At 33.5% G+C, this 15,165-nt stretch overlaps 1 protein-coding gene across 1 annotated transcript; it reads right to left on the bottom strand.

Annotated features, from left to right (window-relative positions):
* Positions 1-7,997: 7,997 nt before the first annotated feature.
* On the bottom strand, positions 7,998-11,945 carry LOC134243172 (transaldolase-like). The gene is made up of 9 exons (XM_062725402.1): positions 11,768-11,945; positions 11,205-11,328; positions 10,867-10,974; positions 10,427-10,558; positions 10,215-10,275; positions 10,004-10,118; positions 9,405-9,534; positions 8,875-8,942; positions 7,998-8,503 (listed from the first exon to the last, which is right to left on the bottom strand). Exons 1-9 carry the CDS (start codon positions 11,859-11,861, stop codon positions 8,340-8,342), a joined length of 996 nt encoding a protein of 331 aa, XP_062581386.1. The 5' UTR covers positions 11,862-11,945; the 3' UTR covers positions 7,998-8,339.
* Between the last annotated feature and the right edge of the window lie 3,220 nt (positions 11,946-15,165).

Raw genomic sequence — 15,165 nt, 5'->3', positions numbered from 1 at the left:
AATAACTTTGAATAAATATATACACATGTAACTTTAGACAGGTGTTATGTGTAAGTAGAAAAGTCAAGCCTTGAAGAATAAAGCTCACTAATATTTCTTCAATTATTTTTTCTTTTCTGTGAAGCATTCTATTTTTCTTCAAACAGTTAAATATACAATACTTTATATGAAATTGGTGTAATTTTAGTTGTTTTCTTTTTTGAAATTGTTTGTAGTGTCCGTAACCAAATTACTTCCCAACTGTTTAATATTTTGAATGCAAATTTACTTGCATTTAACACGTTTTAAGATTTACCTAATAAGCAACTAAACAATTGAAGCAATATTCACAAAAAATATGGGTTATGTAGCTAGTGATAATAATTTCTAACTATTTTTATATGTCATTGTGGGTGTCCAATCATTATTTTAGTACTTGCAGTAAAGGAAAAAACCACATGATCTAAAAGAATTCCAACTAATAAACACCTTTTTATCTCTAAATTCAATAATACACTGTTTCAAAAATTTATCTGTAAATTCTATGGAGAAAATATAAAGATATTTCATTTGTCAACTTTTGGTTATGGACACTACACACTCTACAAGTTATTTACAATAGGATAAAACTATACCTTAAATAAAGGAATTTCAACAAGATTTTCTTAAATGTAACACCAGTTGACTTAAACAGTGAAAAAATAATGACATGCTATCTGACTTAAATCCTAGGATGCCAATAGCATCTGCCAATATCAAGGTGATGTAACACCAAGGATTTTGTATATGAAAATGGTGCAATCTGGGTTTCCCAAATTAGTTGCAATATCAAAATGAGGGAGAAAAATAAAGTACATTGACTAACTTGTTTAACAAACTTCTGACCCTTGTGAACAAATTTGCATTATTGTTTTAACACTGCCTGTTTCAAACTGCCTCAAATTCAGGTTACGGACACTACAGGGTTTTGTAGTGTCCGTAACCACATTTGTAATGAAAACAGACAAACAGTGCTGATGATCAGGAAAATTACAAAACATCTCAGCATCTATATGAGATGCCTATCTAGGAAATTAGTAAAGATATTTATAGAGCTTTCCAATTTCACAGAATGAAAGTGGTTACGGACACTACAGTTTTTTGTAAAACCCTAATTTTCCACATTATAACATGATGAAATTTCATTTCAATTGTTACATTAACCCAACTTTTTTCTGTAAGTAACATAGCATTAATACTGTGATTTTAAACAGAAATCTGAGAAAATAAATGATATGGACATTATTTTTATTTGGCATAATGAAAGGGGTGAAATTATGTCAAAAATGTATAACATTGCACCCCTATTACATTTTCTTTCATTTCTTCAACAGTTGTCATTCAATCCTGAAAATTCAAGCACCAAAATAATTTGTAAAATAAATTCTAAAGTCTGATAATGATCATTGGCATGAAAATTTATGATATATAACAATAATTTCAATTGAAAAATGGTGTAATTTCAATGCGCAACCGCATAACGCTAAAAAAGGGTCATTTTTGGGGTACATTTATTGCATTTACTTAAATTCTGTTAAAGCTAGATCAACAAAATTTTGCACACAAGTCCTTTATAAGTATACCTATAAATGAATTATGATAAATTACATGTAAAGAAGTTAACTTTTCTAAAAATCGTGTATAACAATGTGGTATTCTTAATGCGCCCTATATTGTGTTTCACCCGTATATAATCAATAAAGCCCCGCCCTAGCACCATAACCCTTAAACCTGAGGCCTTAAAATTCTAAATTTTGGAAGAAGCACTCTTGCTCATCATAACTATGTGCTTAGTTAGTTTATTTAATACCTAAAAGCAGAGAAGATTTTCAAAGAATAAATGCATTTTCACTATATAATCTATAGAGTCACGCCCTTACACCAGAACCCCTGACCCTGGGGCCATAAAATTCACAAATCTTGAAGAGGCACTCTTGCTCATCATAACTATGTGCTTAATTAGCTTATTTAATACCCAGGAGCAGAGGAAAAGATTTTCAAAGAAAAAATGCATTTTCATTATATAATCTATAGAGCCCCGCCCTAACACCAGAACCCCTGACCCTGGGGCCATAAAATTCACAAATCTGGTAGAGGCACTCTTGCTCATCATAACTTTGAACTAAATAAGTTTACTTAATATGCAGGAGCAGACAAGAAGATTTTCAAAGAATTAATGCATTTTCACTATATAATCAATAGAGCCCCGCCCTAACACCAGAACTTCAACCCCTGACCCTGGGGCCATGAATTTCACAAATCTTGAAGAGGTAGTCTTGCTCATCATAACTTTGTGCTTATTTATTTTATTTAATACCCAGGAGCAGAGAAGAAGATTTTCAAAGAATTATTGCATTTTCACTATGTAAGCTATATAGCCCCCCCCCAACACCAGAACCCCTGACCCTGGGGCCATAAAATTCACAAATCTGGAAGAGGCACTCTTGCTCATCATATCTATGTGCTTAATTAGTTTATTTAATACCCAGGAGCAGAGAAGAAGATTTTCAAAGAAATAATGCATTTTCACTATATTATCTATAGAGCCCCGCCCTAACACCAGAACCCCTGACCCTGGGGCCATATAATTTACAAATCTGGAAGAGGCACTCTTGCTCATCATAACTATGTACTTAGTTGGCTTATTTAATACCCAGGAGCAGAGAAGAAGATTTTCAAAGAAATAACGCATTTTCACTACCTACTTATTTAGCCCCGCCCTAGCACTAGAACCCCTGACCCCAGGGCCATGAATTTCACAATTTTAGTAGAGGACTCATTGCTGATTACAATCATGCAAACAGTTTGACTGCTTGATGTCCAGGAGAAAAGAAGAAGATTTTTAAAGATTGCACTAATTTTAGTGGTTTTGGTCCCACCCCTCAGGCCCCAGGGGGGCAGGGATCATGAAATTCACAATTTTTGTTCCCCTTCACCCATAAATGCTTTGTATTAAATTTGGTTGAAATTGGTTCAGTGGTTGCAGAGAAGAAGCTGAAAATGTTCAAATGTTAACGCACGACGCACGACGCACGACGAACGACGACGGACAAAAACAGATAGCAATAGGTCACCTGAGTTTACTCAGGTGACCTAAAAACGATCATTTTTTCGTAATCAGAATTTCCTCTACTCTCTGTTTGGTAAATACATGCAGATATCTCATTCAATTATATATGACCCCCCAATCAACTGATAGCTAAGTGTTATGTGATTAAACTTTAATATATATCAGTTATACTCAATGGTTTAAAAGAAAATAAAATGATTTTTGCTTCATTTTAGATAAGCTAGACTATAGTGCAATATGTTCAGAAAAAGAAAAGATAATTTCTTAAAATTTATAAATTTCAACTTTAAAAGGAATGACTTAGGACCTGGCCCATCGTCTCAAGCCACGGTCCGGAGTCCGCTTATATAGCTCTCTCCTACCCGTGGCTGCTTGATTACAAAAAGTGTCGTTATCTTGAATATTCACGCCTCTCTATTGTGACGTCATATTCAGTCAGTGGAAAGTTTTGTTTCCATCGCAATCGAAATCAACAACTGACGTCAACAGTATACAAGAAATATTTCCCTTACTGCGATTGGATATTGAAAGGTCATCCGACTATGCTTTACTCGCATTGGTCAATATTTTAATGAGCTTCGAAGAATTCTCTCCTCGTTGAACCACGGCCAGAATGGGAGAGGAGCGTACATGTTGGCCGTGGTTTGCGACGATGGACCTGGCCTGGCTTTCTCAACAATGAACTTTTTAAAATATTAGTTTTTAAAATTTTTTTTTTTTTTTTTGCCCCTTTAATTGGACTGGTCATTTTTAACTGCAGACTAGTAACTTTATTGCTGTTACAAACCTAGCTGTGGGTTAGTACTTGATTTTTTTTTTCAGTTGCACACCCCTGAGTTATAAGGCAATTGGCAAGAAAGATTATATTGTCTAACACCCATATTACAAGCCCAAACAAAAGTAAGGCACCATACAATGGTAAAACTTTTATTTAATTCAACCAATTCACGTGAATTTGTGTATAAAAAAATTCCATTCAATAAAAAAAAAAATCCTACCTATCGACCCCATTTTATTTCAGCATATAACAGCTAGTAAACAAAGTTATTTTTTTGTTTGGCCTAATCAATCATTGCACTGTGCATTATGCAATGCAAGTTGACTATTTTATTTAAGTTTATTGTGAAAAAAATTGGTGTTTTATGAAATTACGATTTTTAATCATACAGAGTATATAATTAATTGCAATATCGGTAATACTGTCTGTATTTAATTTCTGAACTGCATGCATGCGCAGCAAAGTCAGGTTAGTTTTATGCGTCGTAGACTTAATGTACGCCAAACTCCCAAGTTGGTGTTGGTAAAATATATTTTATATTATAAAATATATTTGACTGTTTCAGCGATTGTTTAGCGGCTGCGAGGTATTCCACCGGGATTTTTTACTTATCTGTCCTTATAAATGCTACAATAATCGATCTTGCATTGTATTGAATAGCAAATTGCCCCCATCCAACAGACGATTCCTACCTCCTTCACGAAAGAGTTCCGCTAAGTTAAGTAATCGCGATATCAAGTATTAATAGCCACTGGTGAGAATGTTTTAATTAAGTCATGACGCCAGGTGTGTTCAGTAGACCGAAAAATTCGCTGCACTTCGAGATAAGCCAGATTAAAAAAAGGCCTGGGACTTAAAATATACTTCTACATGAGCAGGGTATTCGAGATATCCGGTGTTTTTTAAATCTTTAATATTGAGAAATCGGCAGGGACCGGCTATCAACTTCCGTCTTCGACATAAGCGGGGTATTCTAGATATTCCATGTTCGAGATACTGATATTTACCTGAAATTCAAAATACTTATCATGAAATGAATGAAAATGTGCTCACCTGAGCATTCTGGCTAGGAAAAAACAGAAATATCAGTCCTGGGGATGCTTCCATTAAAATATGACCAATCATGGGTTTGTTGTTCTTGAGAAGAAGATTCTTAAAGAGTTTTCTTATCCAAATGACACTGACCAATGACATCCAGTTACTGTGATCGATGTTTAAGTACACCATTGGGCTCTAGTCTCTCGGCTTTAGCCAGTTAACCACAGAACTCCGCCCACCAAGTTGTAAGGAAATTTTGAAGGCTGGTTCACGTACACAAGCAAAATACATGCAAAAACTGGTTAAACAGGTGTTTTCCAAAGCCCTGCAGCGGATGAGGTTTATACTTTTCTCTCTATTATCTGTCATGATACTGTGTTCACTTGGAAAAATAGTGTTTCGGTCATTGTCAGTTCCGACAAAGCACATGTTATTTTAACGCAGGAGGTCGTAGCAACATCGAAAAAAAAAATAGGCCAGCAAAAGTTTAAAATAAGACATTCAAATTGCGTTTCTAATTGAATTATTTTAGATTCAAGACATTTTTCGACCTTTAATTGTCATTAATTTAATAGTTGTTGGTTCGTTTAGCGATTAAGTTGGTGAATAATCAAGAAATGATATAAGCGGCAATAATTCTTCCTGTTTACCAAAGGTCATGGACGGGGTTTATTTTTAGCCCGGACTGGTGTAGCTGGATATGTCAAAGAAAAATGTGGTATTTTTCGGCAATAAAGGATACTCGCATGTTAGGGCCTTGGAGTATGAATTAGCAATATCTCTATCTTGAATTTTCTCTAAACATAGCGAATATTGAAGGTAATATTGTCACCTAGCTGCCTACAATAAACGTCTATTGACCGACATAATTTTAAAAAAAAGCTTAATTTGGTTTCCAATTTGCAATAAATTGTGAATTATCCAACAATACATCATCATGACCATGTGCATGTTGGATGAACATCAGTAACCACATCCCAACTTTGCAGGGACGTAGCATCCGCAGGGGGGGGGGGGCACTTTGTTCCCCAACATTACCTTAAAATGTTCATTGAAAGGATGGTGAACCCCCCCCCCCCCCACTTTATAACATAGTATAGAGATATCAAGGATCGTACGGAAAAAAATTGGAAGTGAGAGTACGTTGGCTTCCAGAAGTTGGTCATACCCCCCCCCCCCCCCTCACCCACCCATCCAACGTCACGAAATAGGATTTTCGAGTTCGGGGAACTTTTAATTCTTGTTTGTTTGTTTTTTTTTTTTGCTTGTCAACTTTTTCAGGTGAAAAAAAATCTCTGGTTGGCCCCCCATTTTCAAAAACGATGCTACGTGCCTGCATGGTTTGGTGATACACGCCGTTACTTTAGTTGGCTATAACTATAATAAATATCTCGCGATTTAATATCTAACTGTCAACATTTACATAAATTCTCATACTCAGCAAAATACACCAAGCAAATAAACTTACCATTTAAAAAATCACATACTGCCCTTGAACATGACTCTGTACTCTGTAGCGTCCTTCCCTGGAAATACCCGGATGACCATAGCACGACTCGAAACAGAAATGTCATGCGTTTCATGGTGAAGAAAAAATAAATATTTTAACTAGTTTTCAAAAATATGTAAAATCGTGTTCCTAAGCTTAAAGACACCATAAATGAATGCATGAATTAGCAGATTTATTTTTATATATGGGAAATAAGAAAAATAAAGAGACTTTTTAGTGGTGTCCTTAAAGCATAAATTTATTTACCTAAAAATATATATGCTGAAAATTGGATGCTATTTATCTACCTTTTCCATACTTAAAAAATTTAAATGTAATTAAATTTTGTAAGATCATGTCAAACTTTATTTAAAGTTTATAACTAATGCTTACTGGATCATTCTGTAATTTAGGTATTCAAGCTTAAACATTAAGGGGACCAATTTGGTGTCCCCTCAATATCCGTGTCCCCCTAATGTATATATATGTGGATGAGTGGTCTCCTTTATACATAAAACCTCCATATATATATATATATATATATATATATATATATATATATATATATATATGTGTGTGTGTGTGTCACTTCATGTTTGTATACAATTATCATTATGTTACAGCGGCTCCGTGGTCTAGCGATTAATGTATGTCTCTCGCTTCAAATGTGAGATGGCCCGGGATCGCATCTCGGACGATCCATTTTTATCTCGAAATACTTTTCTTTTTTTACTAAACGATAGTATTCAGCATGTGAAATGAAAAATTTATGAGGTCTGGCTTGTACAAATTCATAATATCACCATTACAGTGTGATAAATATTCCATATAAAAAAGAATCTTCTACACACATAATAAAGAATAATCCATCGAACCTGTATATCCATAATGGCATATTTTATTTGCTTACATTGTATGTATACATTTGTATACATTTAATAATTCTACAAATTCAGTGAAGGGGATCCGAACCCTCGACCCCCCCCCCCCCCGACCCCCGAACTGCGCATGGTTTACTTTTCCCTAAGCGGGGGACACAAATTCTCTGAATTAGCTTGTTTTTGTTACATTAAGATCTCAAATGAGAAAAGAATGTAAGTTGTTGATTTCTCAAGTTAATTTTTAATCCTTTAGTCTTCATCATACATTTCATTGCATTTGAAAATATCTGATAAAATAAAAGACAGAAAAAATAATAATAATATATAGTTTAATGCTTTTTCTACAATTATCTTAGTATAAAGAAATCATTCAGTGTCATCTCCATCAATAAATATGTATCTTTATTTCATTACTTTACATCAGAGTCTATGATAGGTAAGGTCAAATAACATGTAGAACTGGCTAGACCTCTCAGAATAAAGTATACAACACGTTACATTGACTGAATACTTTGTATTTGTAATCATAAAATTCAGTCTCTTCTAATTGCATATTGATAAGAATCAACCTAAATACTGAAACACCATATCTCTTTAAGAGGAGTCCAAAATCAGCCATTAGCTAGCTTGTATAAAATGATGATGCTTTGCTATTAACAAATGTTATTCTTATTTGAATGGATGCCAAAATCTCATTCAAATAATTAATTCTTTAAAAATTGTTTCTTCTATCTTGTTATTGTTAATTTCTTATATAAAAAAAATCTATGTTCCTTAACTAAATAATTTGACTAGCACAAATACAACTTTGACCATGAACTTTGGAGAGGACTTTATACAGGCAGTGCTTGCAGTCCAATCTTTTTTTTCATTCATAATTATAAAATATTGTTTAAATTATTCTACACAAATCAAAATAAAACAAAAATTGGTATGATAAATAATAGAACACTGTAAGTTGCAGTCTATGTACCTGTAAATCAAAATATCACCAGATTCGATAATTCCTAACAACATTATAATAGCAAAATAGAATCCTCTATGTGTTTTGAGATAATATGTTTTTCACTGAAGTAACTTTTCCTTCAGCATGTTTTCCAGTTTAATGGCATCTGCACCGAACTTTCTGATTCCCTCGGCAAGCTTCTCTGTTGCCATGGCATCCTCGTTCATTTCCCACCTGAATTTATTTTCATCCACTGTGACCTCCTCAATGTCCAAGTTCTGAGCTAAAATTGGAAAGAAATCTGTGTTCATAAATATGGCAAAAAAGTTAAATAAGTTTTCATTTTTAAACTGTATCTGAGCATTAATTTTGTAGTTTCGTAATTTTGGGGGGATAACTATAAGATGTATGCACTTGAGATATATGGATATGTATGGATATAAATGTGCAAGAAAAAAATTCTAAGAAGGAATTGGAAATTTTTTATTTGACCTGAGAGCCTTTTTAAAGGAGAAAACTGCTTAGGCCCCTATACTTAAACTCTTGAATTTCAAATCTGCTTAGGCCCCTATACTTACACTCTTGAATTTCAAATCATTTATCAGTATAAAAAGGGTGATAACTCCCTCAGAAGATAAACTATAAATAACTAACCTTGTTTCTTTGACAGATATGGTTTAACTTCTTCTGTTGATTGTTGTAATTTATCCAGCAATGAAGGCCTAGTAATGAAAAAAGATACTGTAATGAATATGAGGCACTAGGAATGAAAGAAGATACCTTATATCAATGAATCTAAATGAAGGAATTGTTAACGGTTTAAATTTGCTTGTAATATCTTTGCTTTATTTACATGCTAAATAGTTTTACACAGAAATGCCCAGAGCTTTTTGAATTGACTCCCATTCCTTCCTCCAGCATGGTGAACGGGGAGACACTTTCAACTTCGCATCAAGGTACTGGTACATGTATATAAGGAGCATAGGGACATTAAACGAGTATCTTAATTGGAGGAGTAACCACCACCCACCACCCCTAATTTTTTTTTTAAAACTTCCAATAAATCTTTCCTTCCCTACCAAAAACCCATTTGTTACTCATTAAATCAATTAAGATCATACCGATTAAAGTTAATCTAAGTACGCATGGTTTATCACTCTTGTTACAGGGATAAAATGACCTACGATATGGTAAGGAGATCACATCCTGCCAGCCCCAGAATCTGGTCTGTATTTCTGAAGGAAGCACCCATTACTACTGTGTTGTAGCCATACTTCTTATAGTAATTGTATATCTTTGTCACACTTTTAACACCTAAAATAAAAGCAATATTAAATGCATGTAGAATCAGCATCTCTGAAAACATTTACTCCAGCAATGTTCATAAATTAAAAAAATAATACATGCACCATTTCTCTAGGTTATAAACTGATAATCTCAAAATTATTTTTTATCATGATCTGCATTCCTTTTGGTGTAATTATGTTTTGGCAGAAATATTGAATTATTACAGAAAAATGTTGAATAATTACAGAGGAGAGAGTGAAATGTGAGGATATAAACCTTCATGTAAAATTATTTAAGTAAACCTGTACAAATTGGTCTTTTAAAGGTAGCAGTGGTTGAAACATTAAAGTTACTTGCACTGTCAAAATACTGAACAAAACATTACCAGTTTTTATCATTTTAAAGCTATATAACTGTTAAGTCTTTGACCTTATCCACGGAAATTCATATAGATGTGGACTAATTGAGAAAAAATGTCAGTCATTTGAAAACTTACCTGGATCTTCTAACATACTGTAAGACTTTTGGTCTGTGTTCTTAACAAACCAATCAAAAATTCTACCCACAAAAGGAGAAATAAGTGTCACCTTAGCTTCTGCACAAGCCACTGCCTGAAAAAGAAGAAATGTTTAAAGACATAAATAAGATTCAAAGAGTTACCTTCCTTGAGGAAATTACAAAAATTGAAAGAAGTAAAAGATAATCACCTGATAAAAATTGAAAAGTAAGGTCATATTACAATGGATTCCATATTCACTCTCCAAGACCCTAAAATCAAAAGAAAATGAAATATACAGCTGTATATCCAACTGACTATATCAACTTTCAAATGAGAAAAAGTACATTGTACTTTTAATACAGTACTTAACATATGCATTTTAAAACCAGAAAACCATAAATATCCAATATTTTTCAGTACCTTGCAGCTTCTACCCCCTCCCAGGTTGATGACAGTTTAATAAGAATCCTTTCTTTGGAGATTCCAGCCTTTTTGTATAGATCTATCAGCTTTTTGGCTCGTGCTATGGAGCCCTCTTTATCAAAAGATAACCTAAATGAGGATGAAAAAAATTGCATAAAAAGACAGTATATGTACAAATAATTAAGCTTTAAAATGTGCATTTTTGTTGAAACCATCTTGCTCTTCATCATGCACATCTAAAAATATTTTGGTAAAACATTTGAAAATTATTACCAAAGTTTAACATTTTTTCTTCTGTTAGAAATGATTTTGCAATTGACTCAATTTGTAAATTTTTAATAAAAAAAATCATTTGATAACAGATTTGCATCTGCACTTACAATTTTTTTTTATCCTTTTAACATCTTTCAAAAATATTAATGATTTTTTTTTTTTACCTTGCATCAACTTCTGTTGAAACCCTACCAGGGATAATTTTTAGGATTTCACATCCAAAGTTCACATAGACTTTATCCATGGCATTTGTGACCTGCTCTTCAATTGATCTACATGTATAAAATCATAGTAGTATCACTAATATGATCTATGCCCTGATAGTTGTTTACAACATTATTTCAGCTGCATATGTACATAATTGTTTTTTGTACAAGTAGTATGCATCTAAAATTAAAAAAAATTATAAATAAAATTCAGTTAGCTATACATATTAATACTATTTTGACAGAAAAGGTTGAATAAATACCCCCTTTATTAAGAAGAGTAGTTTTACACATACCCTCCTACACCTTTAGCATATTCAATGGCCTCTGTAATCAGTCCCTGGTAGGACTCCATGTTGGCAGCAGCCAAAATCAAGGAGGGGTTGGTTGTGGCATCTGTTGGTTTGAATTTTGCCATGGCTGAAATGAAAAAAAAAAGGATCCTATAATCTGCATAAAGTTAGGTGACAATATATCATTGGAAAAAAAAAATTCAAAACTGTTTTTAAAAAAAGGGATCAGTTGAAATAAAAGGGGTAGTACAAATAATTCCCGAAAATAATACAGTCCAGATAATTCATTTAAAGATAACAAAGTTCTTGGATCCGCGCCTTAACATGCGGATGATTGTGTGTACACACACACGACACGATCACTTAACATTTCAGGCGTGCATGTCGACAACACTGTATATACATGTACATCACTTAAGTTAAAAGCTACGGCTATCATCAAAACAACAAGGAAGATGTAAACAATATAAAAGCCGGCGAGTCAGATGGCCATGAAATAGCTGCACGGTTTACCTATGAGGCTATGTTGACCTGAAAACATTTTGGAGTTTATTTTTAGTATTTACCGGCAAAATCTCCAGTGTCAGCGACCACGACAGTCATGTTTTTAAGCTGGTCGAGGGAGGAAATTGCACGTTTCTTGGGACTACTCTCCGACATGATGCTTTTACTAAGTTAATCCGGGAAAATGAGCAATGCCTTTTCACGTCTTCTCGCTCAGCTCTTCCAAAGTAAAGTGACGTCAGTTGTTCAGATAGGCTAGCAGGGAGAATTCATTTATTTTATTTTAGAATGTCGAACCCAAAAAATGAAATATGATTTATATTAGACTGATCCACAGGTGTAAATCGAAGTCGGTGTTCAATATTATATTTTATAAATCATGTACATGTAAACCGTTTGAATTTAATTTTATTAAAGATGCCTAACGTTTTTCCATACCGTTTTATATATATATGTTTATTCACCAATCAAGGGCCCACAGGGGGCATGAACAATTATTACAAAATGATAACATTGATTACAATTCTATATTAAATAATGTAACATGACTTGTGATTAAGTTTGACATTGAGAAGTGCATCACCACACTGGATCAAAAGCATAGAAACCATAGAATGATAAAAGAAAACACAATTAAATAAAAATGATAGATATAAGGTAAATTAAAAAAAAAAAAAAAAAAAAAAAAAAAAATCTTGTAGTAATGGCAGTACTCTAATATAAAACTAGTGCATCTTGAATACAAAGGGCACCAGGGGATGATACCTCTACACAGCCAGTCTGGCAAACCTGTACCCTAAGTATTGAAGATGGTCATTCAAAAAAAAAAATCATTTAAGTATTAACAGAAATAGTAATTTCAATTAATAAGTACTTAGCATATAATTAGAAACTTAATGCAAACTAATCTCTTGGAGTTCTTAACCCCCTCCCTTCTCATTCATCCTTTTTATTGCATTAATATCTTATATCGATATTTCGTACTTTTGACTTAATTATTTTAATGATTTTAAATACAAGCTGCATTGGGAATTTTTTTTTCGGTAGAACAAGTAGAAGAAAATCAATCAATGTCCACACTTTCCTTGTTTCCCTGAGATTTTCAGTTGATATTTATATTATAAATAATTGAAGTTTATAGATAAACAAATGTTCTTTTTATGCCCCCGTAAACGAAGTTTCAGGGGTATATAGTTTTTGTCGTGTCCGTCCGTCTCTCTGTCTCTCTGTTTGTCTGTTTGTCCACAAAAACTTTAACCTTGCCCGTAACTTTTGATTTAGTGGAACTATGACTTTCATATTTCATATGTGTATTCCTTGTGACAAGACCTTTCTTTGGGTACCACCAAATTTGACCTTTTGACCTTGACCTTGGAGTTTGACCCACTTTTACAGGAAAAAATTAAACTTTTACTTTGGCCATATCTTTTGAACAGGAGACGTACACCAGGACATTTATACTTCACATACGTAATGTTTGTTGAAAGACCTTTCATTGGATACCAACAACCTTGACCCTTTGACCTTGATCTTGTAGATTTCCGTGCTTGTGAAAAAACTTTAACCTTGGCCATAATTTCTGAATGGTAAGGGATAGGGGTTTTATACTTCATATATGTTTGTGAGGAGACCCTTCATTGGATACCAAGTACTTTGACCCCTTGACCTTTGAGATTGACCTACTTTAAAAAAGCAAACCTTGACCATAACTTATAAAGAGTTTGGGCAGTGCTTTCATACTTCACATATTTGATTCCTATGACAAGACCTTTCATTTTGATAACAAGAACTTTGACTCTTTGACCTTGACCTTGGAGTTTGACCTACATTTTTAAAAAATTGAACGTTGGCCTTAACTTCTGAATGGTTAGGGCTAGGGCCTTCATGCTCTACATAAGTATTCTATGTGGCAAGATTTTTCATTAGATACTAATTACATTGACCTTTATGACCTTGATATTGGAGATTTTTGTACTTATTAAAAAAACTTTAACATTGGCTTACTTTCAAATTTCACAATTGTTTTCCAGTGAGAATACCCTAATTTTTGTACCAATTAATTAAATTTGCATTTAAGAAAAACTTAATCTTTGATATGTTGCCGCAGTCTGATTAAAATCAAACCTTCACTAGCTCCTTTTTATTGTTTTGTCGCGTGAAGGACCTTCATGCGACAAAACAATAAAAAGGAGCTAGTGAAGGTTTGATTTTAATCAGACTGATGTTGCCGTACTGGGGCATCAGTGTTTCACAAACACATCTTGTTCAATATTGAGACTACTTTTTGATATTATATATTTATAACCGTATTTGTGATAAAGTAAAATGATAATGATCAGGTCCTTAGGAAACAATATAATTGGAGGGGGGGGGGATAAATTTGTATTTTGGCGCACTATATATCATTCCTTGACAGTCTATATTTTATATATATCGACAAATTTATACCCCTGTCATGTGTTGTAAATTTTGAATTTCCCGGGTGGCAGTAAATACAGAATTTACAATTACACCAAAATGACATTTACAATGATACAAAAATACATGCACATACCGTCCTAATATATTCCCTAGGAATGAGTAAATCTTCCATTCTCAAACATTAATATTTTTATACATGTGCACTTGGTATATATTTTACAACCATTGCAATGATTTATGAATATGCTAACTTGGATGGAATTAGATTAATAAGTGGGATTGAATTCAAAACTTATAAATTTAGAAATACACGTTAGAAACATTTTAACGATGAAGAAATTTATGATGGGCTAGTGTACAACGGGGCAAGGAGGGTGGGATGAGATTCGATTCTGACTCCCACAGTTGCATGTGTCATGCATTTTATATCATGATTTATTAGTTCGCATAGAAAACACAACATAAGGGCGGAATGGCGGATACATATATATCACAAATTAAACAATTTTTAAAACTCAACGCAAATTGTATTTTAATTGTTTCTCAGTCTAACCTTCCGTTGTGACCGATGCATTTACCAGTATACATGTACATGCGTCAAGTCGTGAGGAGGGTGGAGTAGGTAGGCATACGCTTCTATAATTTTTTATCTAAGTTTCTATTCTACCCCATCCAATCCCCTTTGGTGGGAATGTACAAGGTAAATACAACCCACAAAATGTAGCACATTTATATGACATTGCATTATGATTGTTTGTTTACCAATGCAAATAGAAAGAAAACATACAATACCTCCCCTCACCCATTCCTACGACCATACACCCTCTTTTTAGGTCGGAATAATAGTATTAAATTTAAAAATTCATCTACTGCATGTCATGTCCTTTCTGACATACTCTTATTTTTAAAATAAAGTCATCGCGTGTTTGCAGATTTTATTGAAGAAAGAAAATTATGTCAGAAAAGGCAGTACAATTATCAACTGTCATTTTTTTTAAATTGTCGAACAAGGAAGCAGATCCTCCTCCACCCCCCCCCC

This window comes from Saccostrea cucullata, unplaced genomic scaffold, assembly GCF_032062105.1.
Source record: "Saccostrea cucullata isolate Sc308-1 unplaced genomic scaffold, CSIRO_AGI_Scuc_v1 ctg2560, whole genome shotgun sequence".
Lineage (NCBI taxonomy): Eukaryota > Metazoa > Mollusca > Bivalvia > Ostreida > Ostreidae > Saccostrea > Saccostrea cuccullata.
This window is presented reverse-complemented; position numbering and strand designations above follow the sequence as displayed.

Excerpts from the sequence above, each read along its gene's own strand:
- LOC134243172 (XM_062725402.1), bottom strand. The coding sequence starts at position 11,861 with ATGTCGGAGAGTAGTCCCAAGAAACGTGCAATTTCCTCCCTCGACCAG. Across the intron at positions 11,329-11,767 it reads TGACACTGGAGATTTTGCCG|CCATGGCAAAATTCAAACCA; the intron begins GTAAATACTAAA and ends TTTTCATTTCAG. Across the intron at positions 9,535-10,003 it reads CAGTATGTTAGAAGATCCAG|GTGTTAAAAGTGTGACAAAG; the intron begins GTAAGTTTTCAA and ends CTTTTATTTTAG.